This window comes from Triticum urartu, chromosome 7A, assembly GCF_056163025.1.
Source record: "Triticum urartu cultivar PI428250 chromosome 7A, HENAU_Tu73, whole genome shotgun sequence".
Taxonomy (NCBI): Eukaryota; Viridiplantae; Streptophyta; class Magnoliopsida; order Poales; family Poaceae; genus Triticum; species Triticum urartu.
This window is the reverse complement of record NC_141879.1, coordinates 177,197,875-177,223,574: the sequence shown is the minus strand read 5'-3', so window position 1 is coordinate 177,223,574 and position 25,700 is coordinate 177,197,875. Positions and strand designations below refer to the sequence as shown.

Sequence of the window (25,700 nt, the reverse complement as noted above, 5' to 3'; positions counted from 1 at the left end):
TTGTTGCTCATGAGATGTCACTTAAGGATAAAGAGGAACTTCACAACAAATCAAGTGGTGCCTACAAAGCCTCATGTGAAGCCCCTACATCATCAAGTGAGAAACAAGACTTCAATGAAGAATTGAGCTTAATGGTGAAGAACTTCAACAAGTTCTACAAGAGTAGAAGCAAAGATAGAAGCTCCAAATCAAGGTCCTACAATGACAAAAGATCTTCTAGTCGAGAGCGAAACTGTTACAATTGTGGAAGACCCGGACACTATTCCAACGAGTGTACGGCTCCCTACAAGAGAAGAGAAGATTCTCCAAAAAGAAGAAGCAAAGGATCACCACCAAGAGAGAGAAGGAGTAGAGATGATCATTATGAACGAAGATACTCACGGAGAAGCAAGGATTTGGAAAGGAAGGAAAAATCATCAAGGATCTACACAAGACGAAGACATCAAGCTCATGTTGGTGAATGGGTATCCGGCTCCGACTCCGACAGCCACTCCGAGAGAAGTTATCACTCCGACTCCGAAGATACTCAAGATGAAGGTGTTGCCGGTCTAGCACTTATGTCAACCAACTCCTACGACATATTTGACTCACCAAATGAAGGAATTGGAAGATGCTTCATGGCCAAAGGTCCTAAGGTAACACACCCTGAGTATGTTAATTTCAATAGTGATGAAGATGACTTGTTAGGTGATGATTTGATTGGTGACAACTCTAGTGATGAATACTATGATGAAAGACCAACTAATCATGCTAATCAAGATAAAACGAATGATAATGATAAGGAGAAGATTGAGGCTCTAACTAAAGAACTAAAAACTCTTAAGTTAGCTCATGACACTATCTTCGAAGATCATCGAGAACTTTTAAGGGCTCATGAGAAGCTACGCCTTGAAAAGCTCAATCTTGAGCAAGAGCATGAGTTCTTAAAAGCAATCAATGATGATCTCCACAAGAAAAGTTCTTCTTACATTGCCAAGCGTTTACTCTTATCCACTTACATGCCTCAAGTCAAGTCTAGTAACAAGAAGGATTCTTCCTCTAGTAGTAACAATGATCATGCTAAATCCAATATTGTTGCTTCTAGTAGTTCTCTTGATTCCACTAATGATTCTCTTAGCCAAGTTACACTTGAGCAAGAAAATAGCTTATTGAAGGGAATTATAGAGAAAGGAGTGTACAAGAGCCTTGCCGGGAGTAAGCAATTCGAGGAAATTGTGCGCAAGCAAGGAATGCACCGGAAGAATCAAGGTGTTGGTTTTGAACGAAAGTTCAATGCCAATGGAGTTGAATGGGAAGAAGATCAATACCCCAAGACAAAGTTTGTCCCTCAACAAGAGAAGTATACTTCTTTCAAGGGGACACAAGCTCAAGATGATCTTCCACCACAAGACTACGAGCAAAAAGGCAAGGACAAGCTTCAAGAGGAAATTGATGCATTTGAAGAAGCTCCTAAGACCTTAGTCAAGTGGATTCCCAAGACTTCTTCAAGTTCCACTTCATCAAGTACGACTACAACTCCAAGGATTCCCATCAAGATGATGTGGATCCAAAAGAAGAAGAACTAGAGAGTTCTTGAGGGTGACTCCGCCAACATACCTCACTCTTATCATTTTGGCAAGAACAAGTGCAATCAACTTCCACATCTTGCACTAGTTCAAGGAGTCACAAACCCTCTTGTTGGTAAGACAAGGGACAAGGTAACCTAAAGTTTTCATGGACATCATCTTTTGTGTGCATCACTCTATGTCTATGGATATCCTTGTTTGTTCCTTGTGGGACTAACCCATGTAGGTATTGAAAGTGCAATTCACTCAAATGGATAGCTCCAAGAGATCTACATCAACATTGAGCATCCACATCTTCAATATCTACATGAAGTCATCATCGACAAAACCCAAGGTTAGTTCATCCCTCTTAGGGGGGATATCACATCTAGGGGGAGCTTGACTCTAAGACTTGAGCTAAAGCAACTCTAAAGATGTGAACAAAACAGTGCTTTATGTAAAAGTGGTAACCCCACTTGAGCTTAAACGATGAGTATGACCTACGATCAAGTATTCTCACTTGACTCCTAAGTCAATATACTCATATATAGATGACCTAGTCATCGCAAATTGCTTGATAGATGCTAGAATTGGTTGTGCATGCTTTGCCACATATTTCATTTGCTATCTTATTGTGTGAGCATGCTGATTGCATACTTTACTCATTCGAGGACATCCACTTGTTGTTTTGATTGTTTGGCTTTATCTTCTTTTGCCAAGTGGATGGACAAGAATGCCTAAGAACCTCCTCTAGCTATCTATGCTTTTCTCATCTCAAACTCTATTCATGTTGCATCACAAAATTTGATCAAGTCAGATTCGAACCACTCTGTGTGAGGAGCGCTCGGAGTCCCCGATTCGTCATAGACTTAAACTTCCAAAACCTCTTTATGAATCTCGGTCTGACCGATACTCCATTTTCGGTCCTACCGAGTTCATTAAGTTGATCTAGGTTTTCGATCTCAGTGCAACCGATTTGAACTTTTCGGTCACACCGAGTTGCAATAACTACACACAGTTTTGCATCTCGGTGCCACCGAGTTGTTCCACTCGGTCACACCGACAGGGTCGGGCTATATATAGTGACGGGCAGAATTTTGGAAATTTCTCTGAAACCTCCTCGCCCGCGCGATAGCCTGCTCTGCCTTCATGGTCTCTGGATCGTCTTCTCGCCGCCAGCAGTCTCCAGTCGCTGGTCTCCGTCGCCGTCAACGGGATTTCTGCCCCGCCGTTGCCGCCGTAGCAAGTCCCCACCGAACTAGGGTATGGACTTGATCTTTGTGCTATTCTCCACTCCGATTCCTAGCACATTGTGATCATCATGATTCTTGCCACGATTGAAACACTCCTATCCAGTCAATGAACTCGTAGATTAGGCTTAATTCAAAAAATTTAGGGTTAGGTTTCCGCCGAAACCATCTCGGACCCACCGAGTTGAAAAACTCGGTCCCACTGATCTGGCTTTTGCCATTGCACAAGTGAAACTCGGTCTGACCGAGAATAACTTATCGGTGCGACCGATTTTGGAATTCTGTGAAACCCTAGCAGTCTCGCTGCCACCAAACTGTGACTCGGTCTGACCGAGTTCACAAGTTCTAGTGCCAAAACTGCTTCGGTGTCACCGAGTTTGAAAATCGGTAGATCCGAGATGCTTTCTGTGGAAAACTAAAACTAAGTTTTTGAATTAATCTTTTGCAAAAATCTCTGCTTTTTGTGATGCTCATCCACTCTATCTTATCCATAATCTATTCACAGGGTCAGCAGTCAGTTTGCAACATGTCTGATCAAAGTGACAGCCAGAATGTGTCTGAGCAGCAAGTTGTGATGAGTGAGGGCACTAGCCCCTCAAGTTCTTCTGATGATGGCAGCAGGAGCACCCCCAGCAATCTGCCTAAGGCTGCCACACGTCAAAGGAAGAAGAGAACGTCTGATTCTAAAGATGAGGACTATGTGGCAGAGGAAGAGGCCACTTCCAAAAGAGTTGAGCCAGCTCAAGGCTCAAAGCCAGGCCTGAAAGTCAAGAGGCCAGCAGGCAGGCAGCCCATGTCAAAGGCTAGAGCCTCCACTGAGAAGCCTGCTCCCATTGAGCCCGTTGCAGCTGAGGGCAAAAAGAGGAAGGAGAGAGTAAAGAAGACTGTAGCCAAAGTGCTTGGGAGAGCCTCCATCATGGTAGAAGAGGAGGAGGAAGAAGAGGCAGCTGCACCAGCGCCCAAGGCAGCCAAACTTATGGGAGATGCCATAAGGTCATGAACAGCTGCATCCAAGCCCAAGGAAGCACCTAAGGCTGCATCTAAGCCTAAGACAGCACCAAAGAGAAACACAAGGAGTATACCGGCTGCAGAAAAGAACAAGGCCCCAGTGCCTGAAGCTACTGAAGAAGAGGAAGAGAGTGTCCTTAGAAAGCTCAAGCCCAAGATCCCAGACCACAACGATGCTCACCCTGTGGCTAAGGACATGAAGCTCAGGAGAGACTCAGGGCTCAGGAAGTGGAGAGAAGCAGATCCATACGCTTCTAGGAGAAGGACTGCCATGGATTACAGATTTCACACCAAGGAGCAGCAAGATTTCTACGAGACTGTTTTGCTTGACAAGAAGCCAATCGTTTGTGACATGAGATGGGTCGACTGGACCTACATGAAGGAACATGAAGAGTACTACCCCGGAGTGTATGACAGCTTTAGTGCGTGTGGAGTTGCAGACTTTGTTGGGCAGAAGCTCACAAAGTGGAATGAGGAGCTAATCATGCAATTCTACTCCACAGCACACTTCTACCCGGATGGAAGGATCACATGGATGTCAGAGGGTACAAGGTACCAATCTACAGTGGCTGAGTGGGCACAGATCATCAATGCCCCAGAAGAGCAAGATGAGGACTTGGATATCTATGCCAAGAAGAAGATGGACCATAACTCCATGTCCAACATGTAAGGAAATTCCCAATGAAGCTCTTGACACATTCAAGTTTGGCTCAGTGCATTATCTGCTATCAGGATTGCCTACTATCAATTGGATACTAAGGCACACTCTGTTGCCTAAGTCTGGAGATCACAAGATGATCAGAGGTCACGCGATAAACTTGCTTCATGTCTTTGACGTGCCTCAGAAATTCAAGGTCATGAGTCTCATTGTGGAAACCGTTAAGAGGACAGCTGCAGATCAGAAGAGGAGCTGTGGATATGCCCCTCAGATTCAGGAGCTCATCAACTCCAAGATGGGCACGGGCGTATATTTGTTGGATAAGGAACACCTGCCCATCCGTCCAGATTTTGAGGACAATGAAGTTGTTATGACTGAGAACGAGCCATCATCTGCCCAAGCATTTGCAAAGAAGGAGAAGACGAAGAAGGAAAAAGCTGCCAGGATGCCTACTCAAGCAGAGGCATCTGAGTACTTCTTGAAGACCAAACAAGAGCAGCTCGGTTACTTGATTGCATCCACGCTGAGAATTGAGCAAAGTCTGGCCAACCTCACTAAAAATCAGCAGAGCCTAGAGAGGATCATGGAACAGAAGTTCTATGACTTGGATGTCAAGGTAACGGAAGTTCAGTCTGCAGTGGAGCAGCTCCAGGAGGACATGAATGAAAGGAGAGGCAGGACTACCACTCATGCTTTTTCTAGAGTGCCACGAGGCCCGAGGTCGTCTGCACTGCCAGTTGCTGACACCAGAGCCACCACTTCAGCACCAGCTACAGCCTCAGCTCCAGCATCTACGTCAGCTCCAACTCCAGCGACTACTTCAACATCTACAGAAGCCTTCGTCCTTGGAGTGATCCGGACTCCACCACCACCTGAAGATCAAGCCTGAGCGTCGATCTAGTGCTATGCATTTTCTAGGAACTTTTTGGTAACTTGTTGCCAAAGGGGAGAAGATGTATAGATCATAGGCTTCGAGAGAGAGTGTGTTGCTTTTCTCTCTTGTTTTATTTGGTGGTTTTTCGAACCTTTTCTGTTTTTGAGTGCTTGATACTGCGTCCTTATGCTTGTGAGACATTGATGATCATGTGTTTGATCATAAGCTACACTTAATGTTTGCTTAATGCTTGCTTAAATATTATCATTCTATCTATCGTTTGTGATCATTCACTATTCTTGGTGATGAGTGCATGTATTTCAATCTTATCATTTGTGAGCGCTCCACCAAGATGTATGTGACATGGAAGAGTAACCCATGACTCTAACTCTTTGTGCATTTGCAGTCCAAAGCAAATTTTAAATATGCACAAATTTAGGGGGAGCTCTTACTTATCACATACTTCTCAAAGCGACGATATATTTCATGCTTATTATCATTTGTCAAAGCTTTGATCTATATGTTGTCATCAATTACCAAAAAGGGGGAGATTGAAAGTGCAACTATCCCTAGGTGGTTTTGGTAATTCATAACAACATATAGCTCATTGAGCTAATGCTATTCCAAGATGATTATTTCAGGAAAAGCTCAATGATTGGCATGGCATGGATATGAAAGTGGAACCCTCAAAATGCTAAGGACAATGGATTGGCTCAAGCTCAAAAGCTCAAGACTCTTCATTTTATATTTTAGTGATCCAAGATCACATTGAGTCCATAGGAAAAGCCAATACTATTAAGGAGGGATGAGGTGTTGCTTAATGAGCCTCTTGCTTCATGTGCTTAGTGATATGCTCCAAAACCCTCAACTACTTTCCCATATCCACATATGACCTAAACTCTAAGCCAAACTCGGTCCTACCGATTCTTCCTACCCGGCGCCACCGAGTTTCACTTGTCATTAGCCACTGCCAAACCCTAGCAATTCGGTTCTACCGATAAGGATCTCGGTCCCACCGAGATGGGGTTGCAAACTCTCTGTTTCCCTTTCATAACTTTTCGGTCCCACCGAAAAAGCGAATCGGTCCCACCGAGATTGCAATGTAAACTCAGTGTTCCCCTTTGTAACTTTTCGGTCTCACCGAGTTCCACTCGGTCTCACCGAAAGAGCAAATCGGTCCCACCGAGTTTGCCTGACCAACTCTCTGGTTAGCTAATTACCAAATTCGGTCTCACCGAATTTGTGTAATCGGTCTCACCGAGATTACGTTATGCCCAAACCCTAACCGAATCGGTCCTACCGAGTTGCATGTCAGTCCCACCGAAATTCCTAACGGTCACTAGGTTTACATTTTCGGTCCGATCGAGTTTTCTGATTCGGTCCCACCGAGATTGGAAAACTGTGTAACGGTTGGATTTTGTGTGGAGGCTATATATACCCCTCCACCTCTTTCTCATTAAGTGAGAGAGCCATCAGAACACACACATCATTCCAACTCATTTGTTCTGAGAGAGAACCACCTACTCATGTGTTGAGACCATGACATTCCATTCCTACCATATGAATCTTGATCTCTAGCCTTCCCAAGTTGCTTTCCACTCAAATCTTCTTTCCACCAAATCCAAATCCTATGAGAGAGAGTTGAGTGTTGGGGAGACTATCATTTGAAGCACAAGAGCAAGGAGTTCATTACCTACACACCATTTGTTACTTCTTGGAGAGTGGTGTCTCCTAGATTGGCTAGGTGTCACTTGGGAGCCTCCGACAAGATTGTGGAGTTGAACCAAGGAGTTTGTAAGGGCAAGGAGATCGCCTACTTCGTGAAGATCTACCGCTAGTGAGGCAAGTCCTTCGTGGGCGATGGCCATGGTGGGATAGACAAGGTTGCTTCTTCGTGGACCCTTTGTGGGTGGTTGCTTCTTCGTGGACCCTTCGTGGGTGGAGCCCTTCGTGGACTCGCGCAACCGTTGCCCTTGGGTGGAGCCCTGTGTGGACTCGCGCAACCGTTACCCTTCGTGGGTTGAAGTCTCCATCAACGTGGATGTAGGATAGCACCACCTATCCGAACCACGGGAAAAACATCCGTGTCTCCAATAGCGTTTGAATTCTTCAAACCCTTCCCTTTACATTCTTGCAAGTTGCATGCTTTACTTTCCGCTGCCAATATACTCTTTGCATGCTTGCTTGAATTATGTGATGATTGCTTGACTTGTCCTAAAATAGCTAAAGTCTGCCAAGAACTAAAATTGGGAAAAGGTTAAGTTTTTATTTGGTCAAGTAGTCTAATCACCCCCCCTCTAGACATACTTTCGATCCTACAACATCCCACTGCCTCCACCGCCTCCACCGCCTCACCGCTCTTGGCGCATCAGGCTGAGGAAGGAGAAGGAGAAGAACAATGCATGAGAACTGAACTTTGTCAGGTATGTCAGATCTCCAAAATGATATATATATATATATATACACTTAGTTACCTATGTTATCTCTAATATGCTTAGTTTCCTATAGGTTAGCTTCATTTTATCTAAGTTGGCTCTAATATGCTAACTTAGAGCTTATATGCTTAGTTTCCTATAGGTTAGCTCCAAAATAACTTATGTTAGCATAAAATGATCAAGTTTACATAATAAGCTTATAGTCTTTTTCTTATTCTTCTTCTTTTCCAAAATGACATAGGTTAGCTTCATTTTACCTAAATTGGCTCTAATATACTAACTTAGAGCTTATATGCTTAGTTTCCTATAGGTTAGCTCCAAAATAAGTTATGTTAGCACAAAATGATCAAGTTTACATAATAAGCTTATAGTCTTCTTCTTATTCTTCTTCTTTTCCAAAATTCTTCTTATTCTTCTTCTAGTGTTCTTCTTCTTCTAGTATTCTTCTAGTCTTCTTCTTTTTCTTCTTCTAACTTCTTGTTTATCATTTTGCAGATTTGATTTAATTCACGGAAGCTTGCATGGATGGAGTGCTCCTTTTCCATTTGTGTTTTTTTTGTATCAATGTGAAACTTTTGTGAATTGATGGATAACGGTGTTGGATGAACAATGTGAAACTTTTGTAATATGTAACGGTGGAACTATGTGTTGGCTATGTATGTATATATGATGGAACTTGTGTGTTGGCTATGATTGTTATATGGATGTTTGTTGTATATATATGTGTTGGATATCTCATAGATGAAATAGTGACCTGAGATTAAGAAAAAAAATTAAAAAAATTGTTACTAATGGCGCACTACCATGTGGTGCGCCATTAGTATAGCAGACACTAGTGACGCACCATGAGTAAAACTAATGGCGCACTGTCTGATGCGCCATTAATATACTAGATACTAATGGCGCACCAGTGGTGCGCCATTAGTAAAAATTACTAGTGACGTGCTACTAATAGCGCACCGGTTTTGCCTACTACTGGCGCATCACCGGGGAACTCGCCGGTCAAATAGCTCGGCGGCTCACCTGATAGTGGGCCAAGGTAGAGCACACGATCGGCACCGTACCACGGGCTGCTCGAAGCAACTTGCTTTGCCTTTGCCACAGTCTTGCGCATGGTGACACGTGCCTCGCCGAAGAGGGCCGACAATGACACATTCTTCACCGCCTTGCCGGCGAAGGTCGGGGAGGAGAGGGACATAGTGGCCGCCGCCATTGGGCTGCTAAGACGGGGGTTGTCCCTTAGGTTCTCCGATGTAGTGAGGGAGATGCTTAGTGTGAGATGGCTTGAGAGCACAGAATAGAATGAGGGGGCTATTTAACGCAGTGTAGCGAGCAGAGGCCACCGGGGGCCTAGAAAGATCTGTAGCTGTGATGCCATTGGTGCGGCGGGAGTCTCAATAGGATCAGATACACTTGTGGCTATGGATAGCTGGCAATCTCCCTAGAGAGAGGTGATTGGGTTGTGTTGATGCAGTTAAGATCAGTCTACAAATTTGTGCAAAAAGAGTGCATCTGTGCTTTGTGACTAAACTATGTTAACCTGATCCTAAGTGCTTGATTAATTATTTCCGTGGGTAAGAAAAGGGTGTCATGGCAAAACAAGTGTATAATTCAAACGTGCGACAGATGTTATGTGCATGGTCTAGACATACAAAGGAAAGGCGTGCATTAAAAAAGTGAGGGTTGACTTTGAACATTTGTGTTCATGCTCATGAAAACAATGTAAACCTTTGTCATGAAAACTTCTCAGAAAAATAGTTATCTCTTTATATAAACCATGGTGCCATAAAAACAAAGTGCCAAGAATTAGTGCAATGTGAAAACGTGACACAATAGTGTTCAAAAGTGCAATTTGTTCTGTAATCCGACTAACTTACTAAGAGCATCTTCAACAGCCGTGTCAAACTAGCGCCGCGCCGTAAAATTGCCCATTTTAGCACGCACGCAACCGGTATAGTGGCCCCAGCGGGCGCGCAAAAATCGCGTGCGTGGTATATCTAGTTCAGCGCGCGGGCCGAAACTGCATCGCGCGCCGCTTATTTGCTGTGCCCGCTCCCGCGCGTTGTACTCTCGCGCGCTCGCTCGCAACTCACCCCCTCCCCCCTCTCCAGCCGCGGCGCCGCCGCCGCCCGCGCCATCCGGCGACCGTTCCGGCGCTTCCCCGGCCTATCCCCGCGCCGCGGCGGCTTCCTCCGCCCCCTCTAGTCACCGCCGCCCTTCGCGCGCGTTCGTCCTCCGACGAACAGTGCCCGGGCGCTCGCTGCCGCTCGGCGCCCGCAAGGTGTTCGACAAAACGCCTGCAAGGTATGTATTACTCAAACTTCATGAATTTGGTGCATGTTGATTGTAGTTTTTATAGCATAGTATTGAACATTGTAGATGAGTTTGTCGTATGATTCTTCCGAAGAAGAATTTGATATGGAAGAGGAGAAGGATCTTACAATGATCCTAGCTATGCACATCAATAAAAACCGAAGCACGGTGGTTCGGTTATGGGTCGGCAAAATTTTTGGAGGGATAGGATTGATGCCCATAACAGATTGAAGAGGCACTATTTCATGGAGAATCCCACATACCCGGAGTCGTACTTTCGTCGCCGGTTTAGGATGAGCACCGAGTTGTTCAGGCGCATTGCAGAGAAACTAGCGAGCCATGACCGATTTTTTCAGCAAAGGAGGAATGCTGCCAGAGAGCTCGGGCACAGCACCTTTCATAAGGTGACAGCCGCTTTGCATATGTTGGCATACGGTATCCCGACTGATTTAGTTGATGATCACTTGGCTATGGGTGAGAGCCAAGCCATCATGTGTGTCAAGCGCTTCGCAGTCGGAATTGTGCAAGTATTTGGCCAGGAGTATTTGAGATCTCCCAATGCTGAAGACGCCACAAGGCTATTGGAGATGAACAAAGCCCACGGCTTTGCTGGTATGCTTGGCTCAATAGATTGTATGCATTGGAGTTGGAAGAATTGTCCAAAAGCATGGCATGGCCACGACCAAAAAAAGGGTTCCATTATAATCCTTGAAGCGGTGGCCGATCAAGAGACTTGGATTTGGCATGCATTCTTTGGAATGTCTGGATCTTTGAATGACATCAATGTTGTCAACCGGTCACCACTGATGAGTAAGATTGCAAATGGTGATTTGCCACCGGTGCAGTTTGTAGCAAATGGTCGTACATACAACTATGGCTATTATCTAGCGGATGGCATCTATCCAAAGTGGCAAACCTTTGTGAAGCCGTTGAAAAAGCCGGATGGTAAGAAAAATCTTGATTTCCACAATGCTCAGGCGATGGCTAGAAAAGATGTGAAGAGAGCTTTTGGGATTTTACAAGCCCAATTTGCTATTGTGAGAGGACCGACTAGATTTTGGGATCAGAAAATGCTTTGGTACATCATGCACGTTTGTGTGATCATGCATAACATGATCATCGAGAATGAGCGTGGCCAAGATGTAGACTACTCTCAGTATGAGCTCTTGGGACATCCCGTGCGAGTGCGACGGAGGGCTGAAAGGGTGGCCTGTTTTGTTGCCTCCTATCATGCCATTCAATGTCCCGCAGCGCATAATAATCTTCAGAAGTATCTCATTGAGGAGTGATGGGCATAGAATGGACGACAAAGAGCATCATGATTTGTGCATTCGATATTGTATTGTTGAACTATTTGTTCTGTTTATTGCACTATTTGTTGTATTGCACGATAAACTGTTTGTTTGAGTTGTAATAATGAAATTAAACTATTTATTTTGATTTATTTTTGTTTGTTTTTTATCTTTTTGCTTCTGTTTTGGAATGCATATGTTGTTTGTATGAGAGTCGCGCGTGCTGCATTTTGGCGTACTGCTGGAGCTGCGCACGCGTTGCATTTTAGCACGGCTGCTGGAGCCAGCGCTGCACGCCGCGCCAAATCAGACGATGGACGCGCGGCAAAGTAGTTTTTAGCGCGCGGCGCGTTCGGCGGCTGTTGGAGATGCTCTAATACACTAAAAGCGTTGTTGGAGATGCTCTAATACACTAAAAGCGAAATACTACTACCACACACGCTTTGGATATCTCATCATTTTTCTATGTTTGAAAAAGAATACGATTTTAACCTCATAAACAAGTAGCCAAATGGCAAAATACAAGATAATGATCAATTAACAAGGATTGTTCTTTTAGGCAGACACAACCCTTATTACAGAGGAAAAAGAAACAGGTGGTCTAGCACCATAACTTTGTCCCTTTCGTTCATTAGCTAAAGATGGCAAATCAAATCCCCCTAAATTCATGTATTTTACTCCCTCCGTCCCATTAATGTAAAAGACGTTTTTTTTTACACTACACTGGAGTCAAAAAACATCTTACATTATGGGACAGAAGGAGTAGTTGCAAAGCTTCCAAACAGCCTACGGCAACAACAAACATGAGATGTTTATCTCATGGTTTCTGTATTCCTGTATTTCCCAATTTGTTTGTTGCAAACTGGACCCAAATCTATGTACTCCAGCATATATGTGCAACTGTTGTCCCACCAGCTACAAAATGATTGAAATGAACCTTCACTTGCCACGGTGCGTATACCACTTGGAAGAAGTCAAGGAGAGATCCCAAAAAAAAATGTCTGCTTGCACTCTTGGTGGCCAGAAGGAACGATTTACATAAACCCAGAAAGGGGCAACAATTTACATATGCTTGTGAATATATGCTCTATTTCCTATGTATGTAAATGGCTCTATCGAAGATCAGCTGGCTTTTGAAGATACCACTGCAACAATTTCAGCTCTAGCCTTCTCTAGGGCATCTGGTAAGTTCTCTGGCTTCCGACCGCCAGCCTGAGCAAAGTTCGGTTTGCCGCCACCACCTCCACCGCAAAGTTTCGCTATTCCACCCACAAACTTGCCCGCTTGCACTCCCAATTTCACGACTCCAGGACTGAAGGCAGCGACCAGGCTCACCTTACCGTCTCCTGGACTTGAACCTAAAATCACCGCGGCTGGGTCTTGGAGGGTTCCCACGAGATGCTCGGCTGCGCTTTTCAGCGCATCAGCATCCACGTCCCCCATGTTCTCAACTAGGATCCTACACAACACAGATTTTTTGGAGAGGTTGCAAATGTGAGGTGATGGTTTAATAATAAATAGCACAAAATACTGTATACTTTTGTGAAGGCCAGATAGACAGTACAGTAAGTAGGGTGCATACGAGTGGCAACAGTTGCAGCAATTACCTGACATTATGAGGTTCAACGAGTACAGCTTTACTTGCCAGGGATGCTGCTTTAAGCACTGCGATTTTGCTGCGTAGAGATGATGCTTCATTTCTCGCTGTTCTTAGTTCTTCAACAATTGTTTCTACTCTGCTGTTGACATCTTCTGCTTTGACCTGAAAAATAAGTTAATAGTTAAAATATCATGCTCCATGAGAAATACTTGAAATGTCTATGGCAGACACAAGGAAAATTTGAATGGCACGGTCAACAGACCTCTCTCTTGCACTCTCTAATCACACTACCCACATGGGACAAGGTATTGCTTGTAACAAGCATGAAGTGTTTAGTCAAGTGATTTCTAAATAACTGTTTCTGTTTGGCACAAGCGTGTGTACAATTAAGTAGGCTTGTGCCTGCCTATTTTACATTTAAGTTTCCACAAATTTGCACATGTAACAAATGTAGTATGTGCATCTGTAACAGATCAACTAGTACCTGATGTAGCATATAGGTGGGTTTCAATGCACTTCAAAAGGGAAATGCCAAATTCATTTGAACAAGTATGAAGATCATCAGATGCACAGATTTCAGCTACTCAAGTCATCGAGAAAAATATGATATGCCAGGGGAAAAGGGCAAATTCGCTACGATGAGTAGGACCATACCTTAAGCGAAGAGCATAAGTGTCGCATGTAGTTGTCCCGTGAACAAACATACTCAACAAACGCATCACCTGCAACTGCCTCGATCCTTCTGACTCCAGAAGCTATTCCCTGTTCTGAGATTATCTTGAATCCACGGATCTCCGCAGTATTACTGACATGAGTTCCACCACACAGTTCCATCGACACCCCAGGGACCTCGACAACTCTAACCTAGCAGAATTCACAAAAATTTAAACATCGCATGCTGTGATATGACTTTGCAGAAATGTTGCTGTAATATCTTAATTTCGAATGCCATTTGTTTTGTTTTATAAATACCAACCTGTTCACCATATTTTTCTCCGAACATTGCAGTGGCACCAGCATTTTTCGCATCTTGCAATGCCATCACATTTGTCTCAAGATGTGTTGCGTCGCTAATCCATTGGTTCACCAGTGATTCAATTTCCAGTAACTCCTTTTCTGTAAGGGGCCGATGGAAACTGAAGTCAAATCGGAGGCGGTCAAAAGCCACAAGGGATCCAGCCTGTGATGTCTCTGAACCAATGACACTTTTAAGAGCGGACTGTAGTAGATGTGTAGCAGTATGATGAACCTAGACGGGGAAACAGAAAGAAGTTAAAGAAGAAATGGAAATAGATAGGTGCTGTAGCAAAAGATGCAATCGGTAACTTCCTGGATGAGCATTTGTTAGAGGCAAACATTTTGTTTCAAGGCAACAGTAATATCATCATGTTCTAGCATATGCTGAGAAGACACTAGATAATTGAGGTCACAAAGAGCTCATTTCCTTTTACTGATATTCATGCCAGTTACCAGTAATATCTTTGCAGACAATCAGACATTTTATGTGAATGTATGCTAAGCTATCAGAGGACACCAGCAAAACGAAATAACTATCTTGAGCAATATTTGTATCTTGTTTAAAGCCAGTAAAGGCGCCTAAATGATATTTGTCTAAAGCTCACAAAATTATTACAAATGTCTAAAATGCCAGCCAGCAAAAGCACACAGATGACCCAACAATTAATTATTCATAAAATGCATGAAAACAGAAGTAAAATTTAATTATTCATAAAATTCATGAAGACGGAAGAAAGAAAAAATATTCATAGTTTTCATACCTTGGCTCCCTGCCTCAGTTTTCCATCAACTGCAGCGTCGATTTTCTTTCCAACCTCGACTGACCCCTGTTTAATTGTGCCTTTGTGAACAAAGATGTTTCCCAGGGATTTTTGGACATCTTTGATTTCTATGACTGCATTTTGTTTCCCACCTTCCTCTCCATACACATATAAGAAACCATTGTCTCCAACTTGACCACCTGATTCAGCATAGAACGGTGTTCGGTCTAATAGTATTTCCACATCAGTACCTTCTGAAACATTTTCTACTGGGTTTCCATTAATTAAGAGAGCTTTAACAACAGCTGTTGCAAAAAGGGACTCATACCCTAAAAATTCAGTATCAGGGATACTTTTGACAATCTCAGTCTCATTTCCCACAGAAAGTTTGATAACATTGTGAGCAGCCTGAGATTGTTTTCTTTGGTTTTCCATTTCAATATCAAACCCCTTCATATCAATAGTAACACCCCGTTCACTAGCTATTTCAGCTGTAATCTCAATGGGGAAACCATATGTATCATATAAAAGAAATACATCTTTTCCAGATAGGCAAGGCTTGTCCCCGCCAGCACTACCTAATGCCTCATCCAAAAGTTCATCTAATAACTTTTCACCTCTTCCCAGAGTCTGTACAAATCGCAGCTCTTCCCTTAGAAGTTCTCCAAGAATCGATTTCCGCCTTGATTCAACATCTGGATCTATCTCACTGCTAAGGCTAATTACTGTCTCAGCTAGAGAAGGTAAAAATGCACCTTCAGAGTTCTCATGCCCATCACCTCTCATACCTATCAATCTACCAGTCCGGACGACCCTTCTTATAAGCCTTCGAACAACATATCCTCTCCCAATATTCGAGGGGATGACCCCATCTGATATGAGATAAACAACTGCCCTCATGTGATCACCAATTACCTAGCAAGAGAGAAAATGCCAATGGTTATGTCCATACAACTAATTTATCATGAAACAAGTAATAGATCCAGATTGATTTACTTTAAGATTTGTCCTCATAGCATCATCAGCTTTACCGTAGGAAACTAGCGCCATGCTTGCTGCCTTTTCCATTATTGGGAAAATCAAGTCTGTCTCGTAATTGTTTGGAACCTATATAATAGACAACTGTGCAAAGTTAGATTGTAGCTAAAAAAAAATGTTATGGACCATTTGAAGGATTGCCAAGCATTACATTTTGAAGAATGCGCGCCATACGCTCAAGCCCCATTCCTGTATCAATGTTCTTTTGTTTCAATGGTTCTAGAGATCCATCATCATTTTTGTTGTATTGCATGAAGACAAGATTATAGAATTCGATAAATCGGCTATCATCATTCAAATCCTGCACACAACTATATGAACATCACTAATTTCAGTTACTGGAGAACTCCATACAGAATAGAAAATACTGAACATTTAACCATCGATGCCATAGAATCTTTACATACCGCATTCAAGGATCCTCTCTCAGGATGGAAATCATAATACATTTCAGAACATGGTCCGCAAGGTCCAGTTGCACCACTAGTCCAAAAATTATCATCCTCGCCCATCCTCTTTATCCGTTCCTTTGGTACACCAACCTGGATAGAATAAGCAGGAAGAAATTCGTTGCTATAAGCTTAACAAAATACCAAATGAAGAACATTATATCTTTCGAGTGTCATGTACCATGATACCAAACACGATCCCTACACCTCTCACATGAAAGTTTGACATTTCAAATAACTAGTGAAGAATCACAAATTCATTACACGGAATCTCTACTCTCTTTTTACTAAAACTGAGTTGTTATGGAAAACTTGCATATTTTTCTGGGGATTTTAAAGGTTTTTTGTCTACAGATATATCTCGTGAATTCTTAACCATGCACAGGGTTAAATTAATGAGAATTAGCAGTGATATGTGGTTAAATGTACTATATATTTATCACAGCAGTAACAAACAAACAAACAAACAAACAGAGAAGGTATGCAAAATTGCAGAAATATGCAGTTTTACATAACTGACCTCATTGAGCCAAATAGAGAATGCCTCGTCGTCATCTTCAAATACACTAATCCACAATCTTTCTGGGGGTAATCCATACCTAAACAAAGTTCACAAACAAAATGAATGGCAGCACTAGCAGAACATGAAAAGGAATTGCAGGAATGCTGTTGCGTGGCACCTCATAGTATGTTCTAAAGATTCCACAGAGTCAAAGAAAAAGTCCACTTTCCTCCTCAAGTAACACAAATTTGCACAACCCCCCCCCCCCCCCTGTCTTAAACTATTGTAATTCTAATAGCAGATCATTTCACACACCCTCCCCCCAGGCTGGTTTTGGAGTGACTTTTCCAACACATGCATGTTGACATCATTTTCTACAACATGGTGGGCCTGGCCGACTAATCAACACATATTGAGCACGAAGCAGGTAGAAGATGGCATTACCATCCACATGTGATGTCAGGGAGTGAACAGTGAAGTGACCCATTATTATAAGTTCCAGGAGTTAAGTAGACCAAAAAGAAGTTCAGGAGGTTAAGTGGACCCAAAAGGTTCAGGGGACTATAACTACCCATTAAAACCCAGTGGAGTAAAGTGGATTCCTTTGCCTAGTCTGATAGTTAAAATGCAAGTAACATCATTGAGGTAATATAAGATCAGTTTAAGAACAGCTGAAGCTTGACATAATAATGTATTTGCATAGCACAAAGTGACAAAGATCACATCCGGCATAATAATGGATTTGAAACGTGTGAACAACATCTCTATGATAACAAGCGGAGACATGGCAATCTTTTCCAGATAAACAGCTTAAAGTTTACCATCATGGATATCATGATGCATGCGGAATAAAGGAATTGTTCATACTCCTTGGTTGTCAGCTCCCATGCCCATTTGATTGCGTCCTTCTTGAAGTAATCGCCAAAGCTGAAGTTCCCAAGCATCTCAAAGAAGGTTTGATGTCGGGATGTGCGTCCCACATTCTCAATGTCATTTGTCCGTATACATTTCTGGGAGGTGGTGGCACATGGTACACGCCTAGGTTCCTAAAGTAACAATACACGGACTTCATCATGTAGTAAAATCAAACAGGCACAGACTGTAATATAGTGTGTGTATCTAGGAACAACGATGAAATTCCTTCCCTGTTACTACGAATGCAATGACTCAGAAATTGAATTGAACTGTAGACAGCACTATTGTTGTTATGGACAACAAATAACGATAAGAATTGTGCTAATGGACTGAAACATAAGGGCATCTTTGATTAGTAGGAATTTTGGAGAATTCTATTCCTTAGGAATTTTTCATGTAAAGCTTGTTTGATTTGAGGGACTGGAAACGACAAGAAATTTTCCTACCCGCTAGTTTGGATGCAAGTACAAAGCACAACCTTTTCTAAAAAAAAGTACAAAGCACAAATTTCACTGAAATTTTGCTTTGTGTCTATGACAATGTCACACACCCCATGCTCCAAGGAAATTCCTACATTTCTCATGTGGTGCAACCAAACAACTTGTATTACATATTCCTGTGATTTTAGTTCATGTAGGGTTCAATATGCCATGACATGGAATTTGTTAAGTGTTTTCTATTCCTGTTTTTTCTGGAGTACTATAAACGAAAAGTGAAAACTATCCTTGTTCGCCACATTCCCCAATTTCTCAGAAACCACTAAAACTTCGGGAATTGATGGTCTGATAATGCGGACGCACCTTGCCAAGAAATATAGGCTTGAACTGAAGCATCCCAGCTATGGTGAGGAACACGGTGGGGTCATCGGGCACGAGAGACGAGCTCGGAAGTATCTTGTGGCCACGGGCGGCGTAGAAATCAAGGAAACGCCGGCGTATCGCGTCCCCGCTCCACTCCGATGGTCTCTCTGTGCCCGCCAACGTCACCGGATTCGCTCCGGTCATTGTCGATTGGCTCGACTGACTGGCCACGGGCAGGGAACCCAAGCAGCATACCACAGGCGTCGCTGACGTCCTCCTTGCCGACGCCCCTCGACCATGTTGTCGCCGGAGCCCAAGGGAGCGCCGCGCAGGGGAGATGTGCGGGTAGATGGCTGGGAGGGAAGGAGAAGAGGCGAGGCGGCGCATTGGGAGGAGCATGAGGGCGGCGGGGTGGGAGGAGATGGCGACGCCGGCGAGGTGAGGCGGAGGGGAGGCGAGCTGAGCTCGGGGGCGAGGGAGAGGCTGTGGCTGGGCTGGCCCAAACCTTATCTCTCCTTCGGTTTTCTGTTTCACCCGGCAGATTAATGGCTGTTCTCAAAAATAAAAAAGATCAGGACTCCTTTTTTAAGAAAAAAATGGTGTTTCATTCATCAAGAGTTGTCATTACAATCTGATATATTTTTTGAGAAAAGTCATTACAATCTGATGATCTGCACAGCTGATCAATCTCATCTGAGCCGTGCCTCAGCTAGACGACTGTGCCAGACGATGTCTTTCCCATTTGGACAAGTGTATGAATTACAGAAATTTTGATTTCTACGTACATGCAAAAGTAGATGTTCTCAGCCTGAACATAACTGTTTTTTTATTCCTCTCATCCGGGCCGTTCCTTACCTAGACGGTCGTGCAAGACGATGTCTTTCTCATCTGGGCAAGTGCATGAACTACAGAATTTTGATTTCTATATACATGCAAAAGTAGATGTTCTCAACTTGAATGTAACAGTTTTTTCAATTCCTTAACAAGTGCAGCCATCGGGGACCGACTCAAGTCACAGTGGCGTAACATATCAATGGCGACACTGCAGTCTGAGTCAAAGATAAAAGGCCATGTCCACTCCACTCTAGCGCAACGGCAATGCCCTTTGCACATGTCGTCGTTTCAGCTTCCTGGGCACTTGAACAAATATGAAGGAATCCGCAAGATGGAAGATGATGCTACCTCATTATTCCTCAAAATCATGCCCGCTCCTCTCGTTCCATCCTTCTCACAAAATGCTCAATCAATGTTTAGTTTGTTCCATCCTGACAGAGGCCGGCTCCAGTGAGTAGGGGAAGTCACTACTAGGAAAAATCGTATACACAGAATATTAGCAGTAGCGCGGGATAAAAACGCACGCTGGTGCTAATTAGCAGCAACGCGGTATTTAAAAGCGCGCTACAGATACAGTTATAGCAGTAACGCGCCCGAGTACAAAAGCGCTACTATTAAAATTCCCACGGTGTAGCCGATAGGCTACACATAGTACTAGCGATCTACGTGGAACCGCGCTACCGCTACTTGTTTTGTAGCAGCGCGTTTATGGACAAAGGCGCTACTGCTAATGAAAATAAAATTAAATGGAAAGCAAATAAAAAAGAGAAGGAATACCAGTAGCGCTTGTTAGGAAACACGCTATAGCTACCGTAGCAGCAGCGCACTTCCTGAAACGTGCTACTGCTACTTTTAACTTAATTAACCGTGCGGTTCGTTCTTCCCCACGGCCACTTCCCCCAAATCCCTACTCCTCCGCTCTCGCCGCCCTGCATCGTCGTCGGCCGCCGCGCGCGACCCGTCGCTCTCCGCACACCTTCGACGCCGCCCCCGCCCCTGACCGCGACCTCGACGCCGCCCCCGACCCCGACCTCGACACCCCCACCTACATCGCCGCCCTCCGCCGTGCGCCCGCCGCCCCGACCCCGTCCCCAACCTCGACGCCGCGTGCCCCTCTCCCTAACTCCGCCGGCGCCAGAGGTGAGCACGCCCTCCTCCTCCTCCCCCCTACCTCTGCCTAGTTAGGGTTCTTAGGGTTAAATTTTAGAGTTCATCTAATTAGTTAGGGTTCATCAAATTAGATGCTAATTATGGCAGTAGTTGTTAAGTAGAATTAGTTTTAGAGTTCATCGAATTAGTTAGGATTAAATTTTAGAGTCCATCAAATTAGTTAGGGTTAAATTTTAGTAAGTGTTTAATAAAATTAGTAAGAAAATTAATATAACTAGTTGAACTAGCTTATTTTTATTCATCGTAAGTGCTTAATTGAACTAGTTGAGTTAATACAACTATTTTATTTTTAGTACGAAAATTAATAGAACTAGTTTATTTTTTTAGTTAAAGCAACTATTTTATTTTTAGTAAGTAAATTAATAAACTAGTTGAACTACTTTAGTTGTAGTTGAACTAGTTTAGTAAGTAAATTAATAAACTAGTTGAACTACTTTAGTTGTAGTTGAACTAGTTTAGTAAGTAAATTAATAAACTAGTTGAATTAATAGAACTAATGTATTTCTAGTAAGATAATTAATATAACTAACTGAACTACTTTATTTTTAGAAAGAACTAGTTTTTTTCTATTTATAGTAAGTTTATATTTAGTAAGAACTAGTTGAATTAATAAAACTAGTTGAACATGTCATATTTGCTCAAATAGGATATGTTGTTGCCTAAGTGGTCGTTCATGTTCAGTTTACACCTCCGAGTGGCCTATGCGGAGTGTTGATTAATTTCCGTTCCGGCAAATTTCAGGCGCTCGATATGTCCTTTTTTAGCAAAGGTCATGCCGGATTTTTCCGTAAATTCTGGCATGACTTGTGCTAGAATATGTAGGAAATATCGAGTGGTCTGGATTTTCTCAAAAAATAATGATCTAATTTAGGTTTTTTAGTACATATATTTAGTTGTACAAGTTTAATCTTTGAATTATGAACGTAGGAAATGTCGTACTCGGACAACGACAGTCTCCCGGGGGAGTGCAGCTGGTGCCACGACGATCGAGGTATGTGCGACATGTTCGTTGAGCTGGACGAAGATCGACGCTTCAGCATTAAGCTCGAGGAGACCTTCGATGTTGAAACGGTATGCAACAACGACAAGTGTTTTTTTTCGTAATTAAGCACGACTTCAACTATTTCAACGTCTAATTTTCATCTTTTACAATTCGACTAGCTTATCCCATGCCATACAAGACGCTATGTCTTGGAGAGGATGGGTTTTGAAGACCATGAAAATTTTGAAACAAAGAAAATACACCTAAGGACCCATCATGATATGGATTTTGAAGTAAATCTATACAATTCTCAGAGCGTAACCCATTTTGGTTGCCAAAATTGGGAAGCACTTTGCAAAATGTATGGTTTTTATGAGGGTATGATTGTCACCATGGATCTTGATGATCCTGACATCGAGCAAAACAATATGGACATTTGGGTCCTTGTTGATACGCTTCCGATTCTACCGCTATGTGAGTTTCTCGAACATAGTTATTAACTAATTTATATTGTTTATTTCAAAATAGTTGACAGCTTATTTCCATTGACAGCTTATTTTCATTCTTCAAAGAATATGCGGAAGATGGTAGACAAAACCCACTACATCGATGGCTCCGAATTAACTCATAAGGAGAAAAATCATCGGATCGCATTTTGTACTTTCTTTAAGAATTACAATACCTATTATCGAACTCCTCCAAATTATGGTGAATACGTGCCACTAGTGCACGTGTTAAACCACGATAACTTCTATGGAGATACCCTGGTAAGATTTTTTTACTATTACGACATCCGTTCATCTTTTGCATACTTCTAAAACTAGTACATCATTGCTAACTACGAAGTTATTACTATGTTTTTCAACAGAAAATCCTGATGGATTGTGTGCCTCATCTAATGTATTACAATGGTCGCCTTGAAGTTCTGAACATACAACCAGGTCATCCTACGGATCTCACCTGTGCATATCGGATTTCTGAAACCGGTGAACACATACTAATCAAAGAGTGGAAAAAATATTTGGACATTCGTAAGGAGGTTCTTGGAAGCAACATTAAGCGAAAGGCAAGAATTGGAGACAGGATAATCTGCATTCTCCATAATGGAGAGCCAGGGGCTATCTTGTTTTTTGCTATTTTACCTTAGAGAATATAGTAGGTCCTAAGAGAACGTAGTAGGTCCTATGAGGTACAATAGGTTTATTATTTGATACAATGTGTTAGAGTTGATGATGATGAGTAGTTGTGATTATGACTAGTGACCAACTTGCTATGTGATGTCCCATCGATCAAAACGATGATCATGAGGAGGTGTTATATGAAAATGATGTATTATGATGATAAGTTGTTAATGATATGATGATGATGATGATATTTATTATATCATTGCGTGAAAGAACCGCAGATTAGTTTCAAGTGGCACGGTTCTTTCACCCAATGATGTAATAACTCATTATGATGTAAAAACAATCTTTAAATTGCTGCTGTATGAAAACTTGTATAGAGGTGTATGAATACAACATGAAATAAAAAGAAATAAAATACGGAATAATAGTAGTAGCGTGGGCTGGGAGAAGCGCTACTAGTAATTACCAGTAGCGCTCCTCCGCGAAGTCGCTACTACTAAGTCGATTTAGCAGTAGCATGGACGGAGGCACGCTACTGCTATACGTTAGCTGTAACGCTTTATCAGTAGCGCATCGCCCCGCGCTACTGATAGGCATAAAACTCGCGCTGCTGCTAGGCTTTTTCCTAGTAGTGAGTAGCTGGCGATCATGTCGTTCCCGGGGCACACAACATCGAGGATATTGTTTATATTGCACCACCATCTTGTCCTTCTTCAAATTAGTTTCAGGGTGTTGCTTGATACATAATAGTGAGTCGATGTAGCTCAATGTAGCTATTAAGAAACCTTCTAGAAGCAACGATGGGAGGGGCTGGTTTGTTGTGAGTAACTTCATTACGCAATTCCAAGCAGAAACAGAGCGGCGAGTTTGATCCAGTAGTTCGCATGTTGTTTTCTCAAAGAAATGTGGACCACTCTAGCGATTTTTCAAAAGCCTGGACCACTCTAGCGATTTTTAAAGGTTTTTATCATTTATGTCACCAATTGTTCCCACTACTCAGTTTTGCCACTAGGAATTTCAACCGCTGAAAAATGGCATCGCTTCGTTAGACACATGCTCAAAAATGCCACTGGGCGCCATTATTGTGATCTCAAATCTCTTTTGCCATGTTATAATGACATAAATACGTATGCACCAACATGCCAGCTTTCCCTCTATCTCACTGCAATAAAGTGTGGGGCCTATTTGATCCCAACAACATTCTTATTTTCCTATAAAATTATTCGCTTGATTACTCTTAACAAGTGGGGCCACACTTATCATTGTGAGATAGAGAGAATCGACATGTGGGTCTAGGCTTATTTTTTCATATAACATGGTCAACAGGTTTGACGTGAAAAATAACAATGTCTAATGGCATTTTTGAGCAAACATCTAATGGAACGATGGCATTTTTTAGATATCTAATGGCATTCTTGAGCAAGCATCTCACGGATCGATCGCATTTTTGAGTAGTTGTAACTTCTAATGGCAAAACTGAGTAGTGAGACACAACTAGTGGCATAAATGATAAAAAAACCATTTTTAAACCTTTGTGATAGTCTAGGTTGTGCAAGTTTGGTTTACACATTCATCGAAGTCTCGAAGGATTGTTGAGGTGCAAAAAGAAAAGCCAGAGTCAATGACTTAGAAGATCTTCGGTGTAACATTTAATTTTAGTGGTCTTTGTTGTTCATGTGTGTTAGTTTATTAAATATAACGTCATTTGATTAGTTAAAATTTGATCAACTTCTCAAAATAGTATTCTGGAATTTAAGTACACGATAATTTCCTGTAGTGTATGAAAATACTTTGAATCCAGGCATGAGACAATTGTAATTCCGTAGATTGGTTTCCTACAACCTAATTTCTCAAAAACATGTAAAAAATGGTTTCTACATAGATTTTTACAGTGACCTTGTTTTCATCTCATATGTTATCTTCCAACGGATAGTGAGATTGGTGGCCCTTAACGAAATAAAACCAATTTAGCTCAAATAAAACTAAATATGTTTGAAAATCGAGAAAAAATAGAAGGGGGGAGGAGAGACATAAATAAGATAAACAATCAGTTGGAACACACTTTTCGAGGATCAAGTTGATAAGACAAATTTACATTCTAGGGCAATGAAAGACATGCTCCTTGATCTAAAGACCAAAAGGTACATTGCCCCTAAACTTTTTACTCACTTGCTTTTTCCTGGATGGTTGTAAAATACATCTAAACCTAATATATTCTTGTATCACATAACCACGACTCTTTTTTAAAAGAGTGGTAGAGTCTAGGTCTAGATGCATGGCGACAAAATTACCATGTCACTGCGGGACATGCTCTCTCACACACACCTTTGCCCCATGGGAGACATGTGCAAGAAGCTAAGTCATAAAGAACTAAATGTATGCTTTTAGGCCGCCACAGAGGCAGAGGCATGTTGCTCAGTATGGTCGTCTACCAAACATGGGTTAACCACTAACGCCAATGAATAGAAACTCAGGGTCGCCACCAGCAAGCAGGGTCGTACCTCAGAAATCCGGGCCTCGGTGCGAAATCACAATTTAGGCCCCATTTACATGCCAAAAGAAAAGAGTTATTACTTTAAACTAGTAATCTATCGTGTACTCTTAGAACCGTGCCTATGTCTAAAAGACATCTCAAAAAATTATAATGCCATCCGGATGAATAAATTCATGAAAGAGCAGCAAATTAACTTAAGAACGGGGGTGTACAAAACAAAAAGGGACAAATAACCTATGGTTCTTGATTGTTGATGGATGCACACCATGAAGAAACGATGGCGCATAGGACTCCGATTGCTCTGCACCTCCACCAAGAGAAAGAAAAGAAAGTCTGGTTGCTCTGTTCTCGAGGGATTAAACTTTGAAAGAGAGAACGCGTAAGTAATAAAAATCCACCCAAGTCATAGCCATCAATGGCCCTGTTTCCAAAAAAATGTGAATCCACTGGAGAAGAATCAAGGCAGGAGCCAAGGAGACGAAGGATTGCTGCGTACGCAGACTGCTTCGAGTCCCGTGAAGGTGAGGTCGTGACATGACTGGTTTGTGGGCTCACGTCAGCAAGTTGGGCCATGACTTGCTTAGTCTCTTATTAATACCTGATTAGTAGCAATAACATAGTACTACTTTAAAAAGTT

The 25,700-nt window shown here is 42.5% G+C and overlaps 1 protein-coding gene across 1 annotated transcript; it reads right to left on the bottom strand.

Annotated features, from left to right (window-relative positions):
- Nucleotides 1–12,297: 12,297 nt before the first annotated feature.
- EMB1030 (Alanyl-tRNA synthetase, class IIc) lies at nt 12,298–18,978 on the bottom strand. Its single transcript, XM_048690533.2, has 11 exons — nt 18,457–18,978; nt 17,609–17,787; nt 16,760–16,838; nt 16,198–16,332; nt 15,942–16,091; nt 15,749–15,859; nt 14,753–15,667; nt 13,951–14,223; nt 13,629–13,838; nt 12,982–13,136; nt 12,298–12,833 (listed from the first exon to the last, which is right to left on the bottom strand). Exons 1-11 carry the CDS (start codon nt 18,853–18,855, stop codon nt 12,497–12,499), a joined length of 2,943 nt encoding a protein of 980 aa, XP_048546490.2. The 5' UTR covers nt 18,856–18,978; the 3' UTR covers nt 12,298–12,496.
- Nucleotides 18,979–25,700: the final 6,722 nt, after the last annotated feature.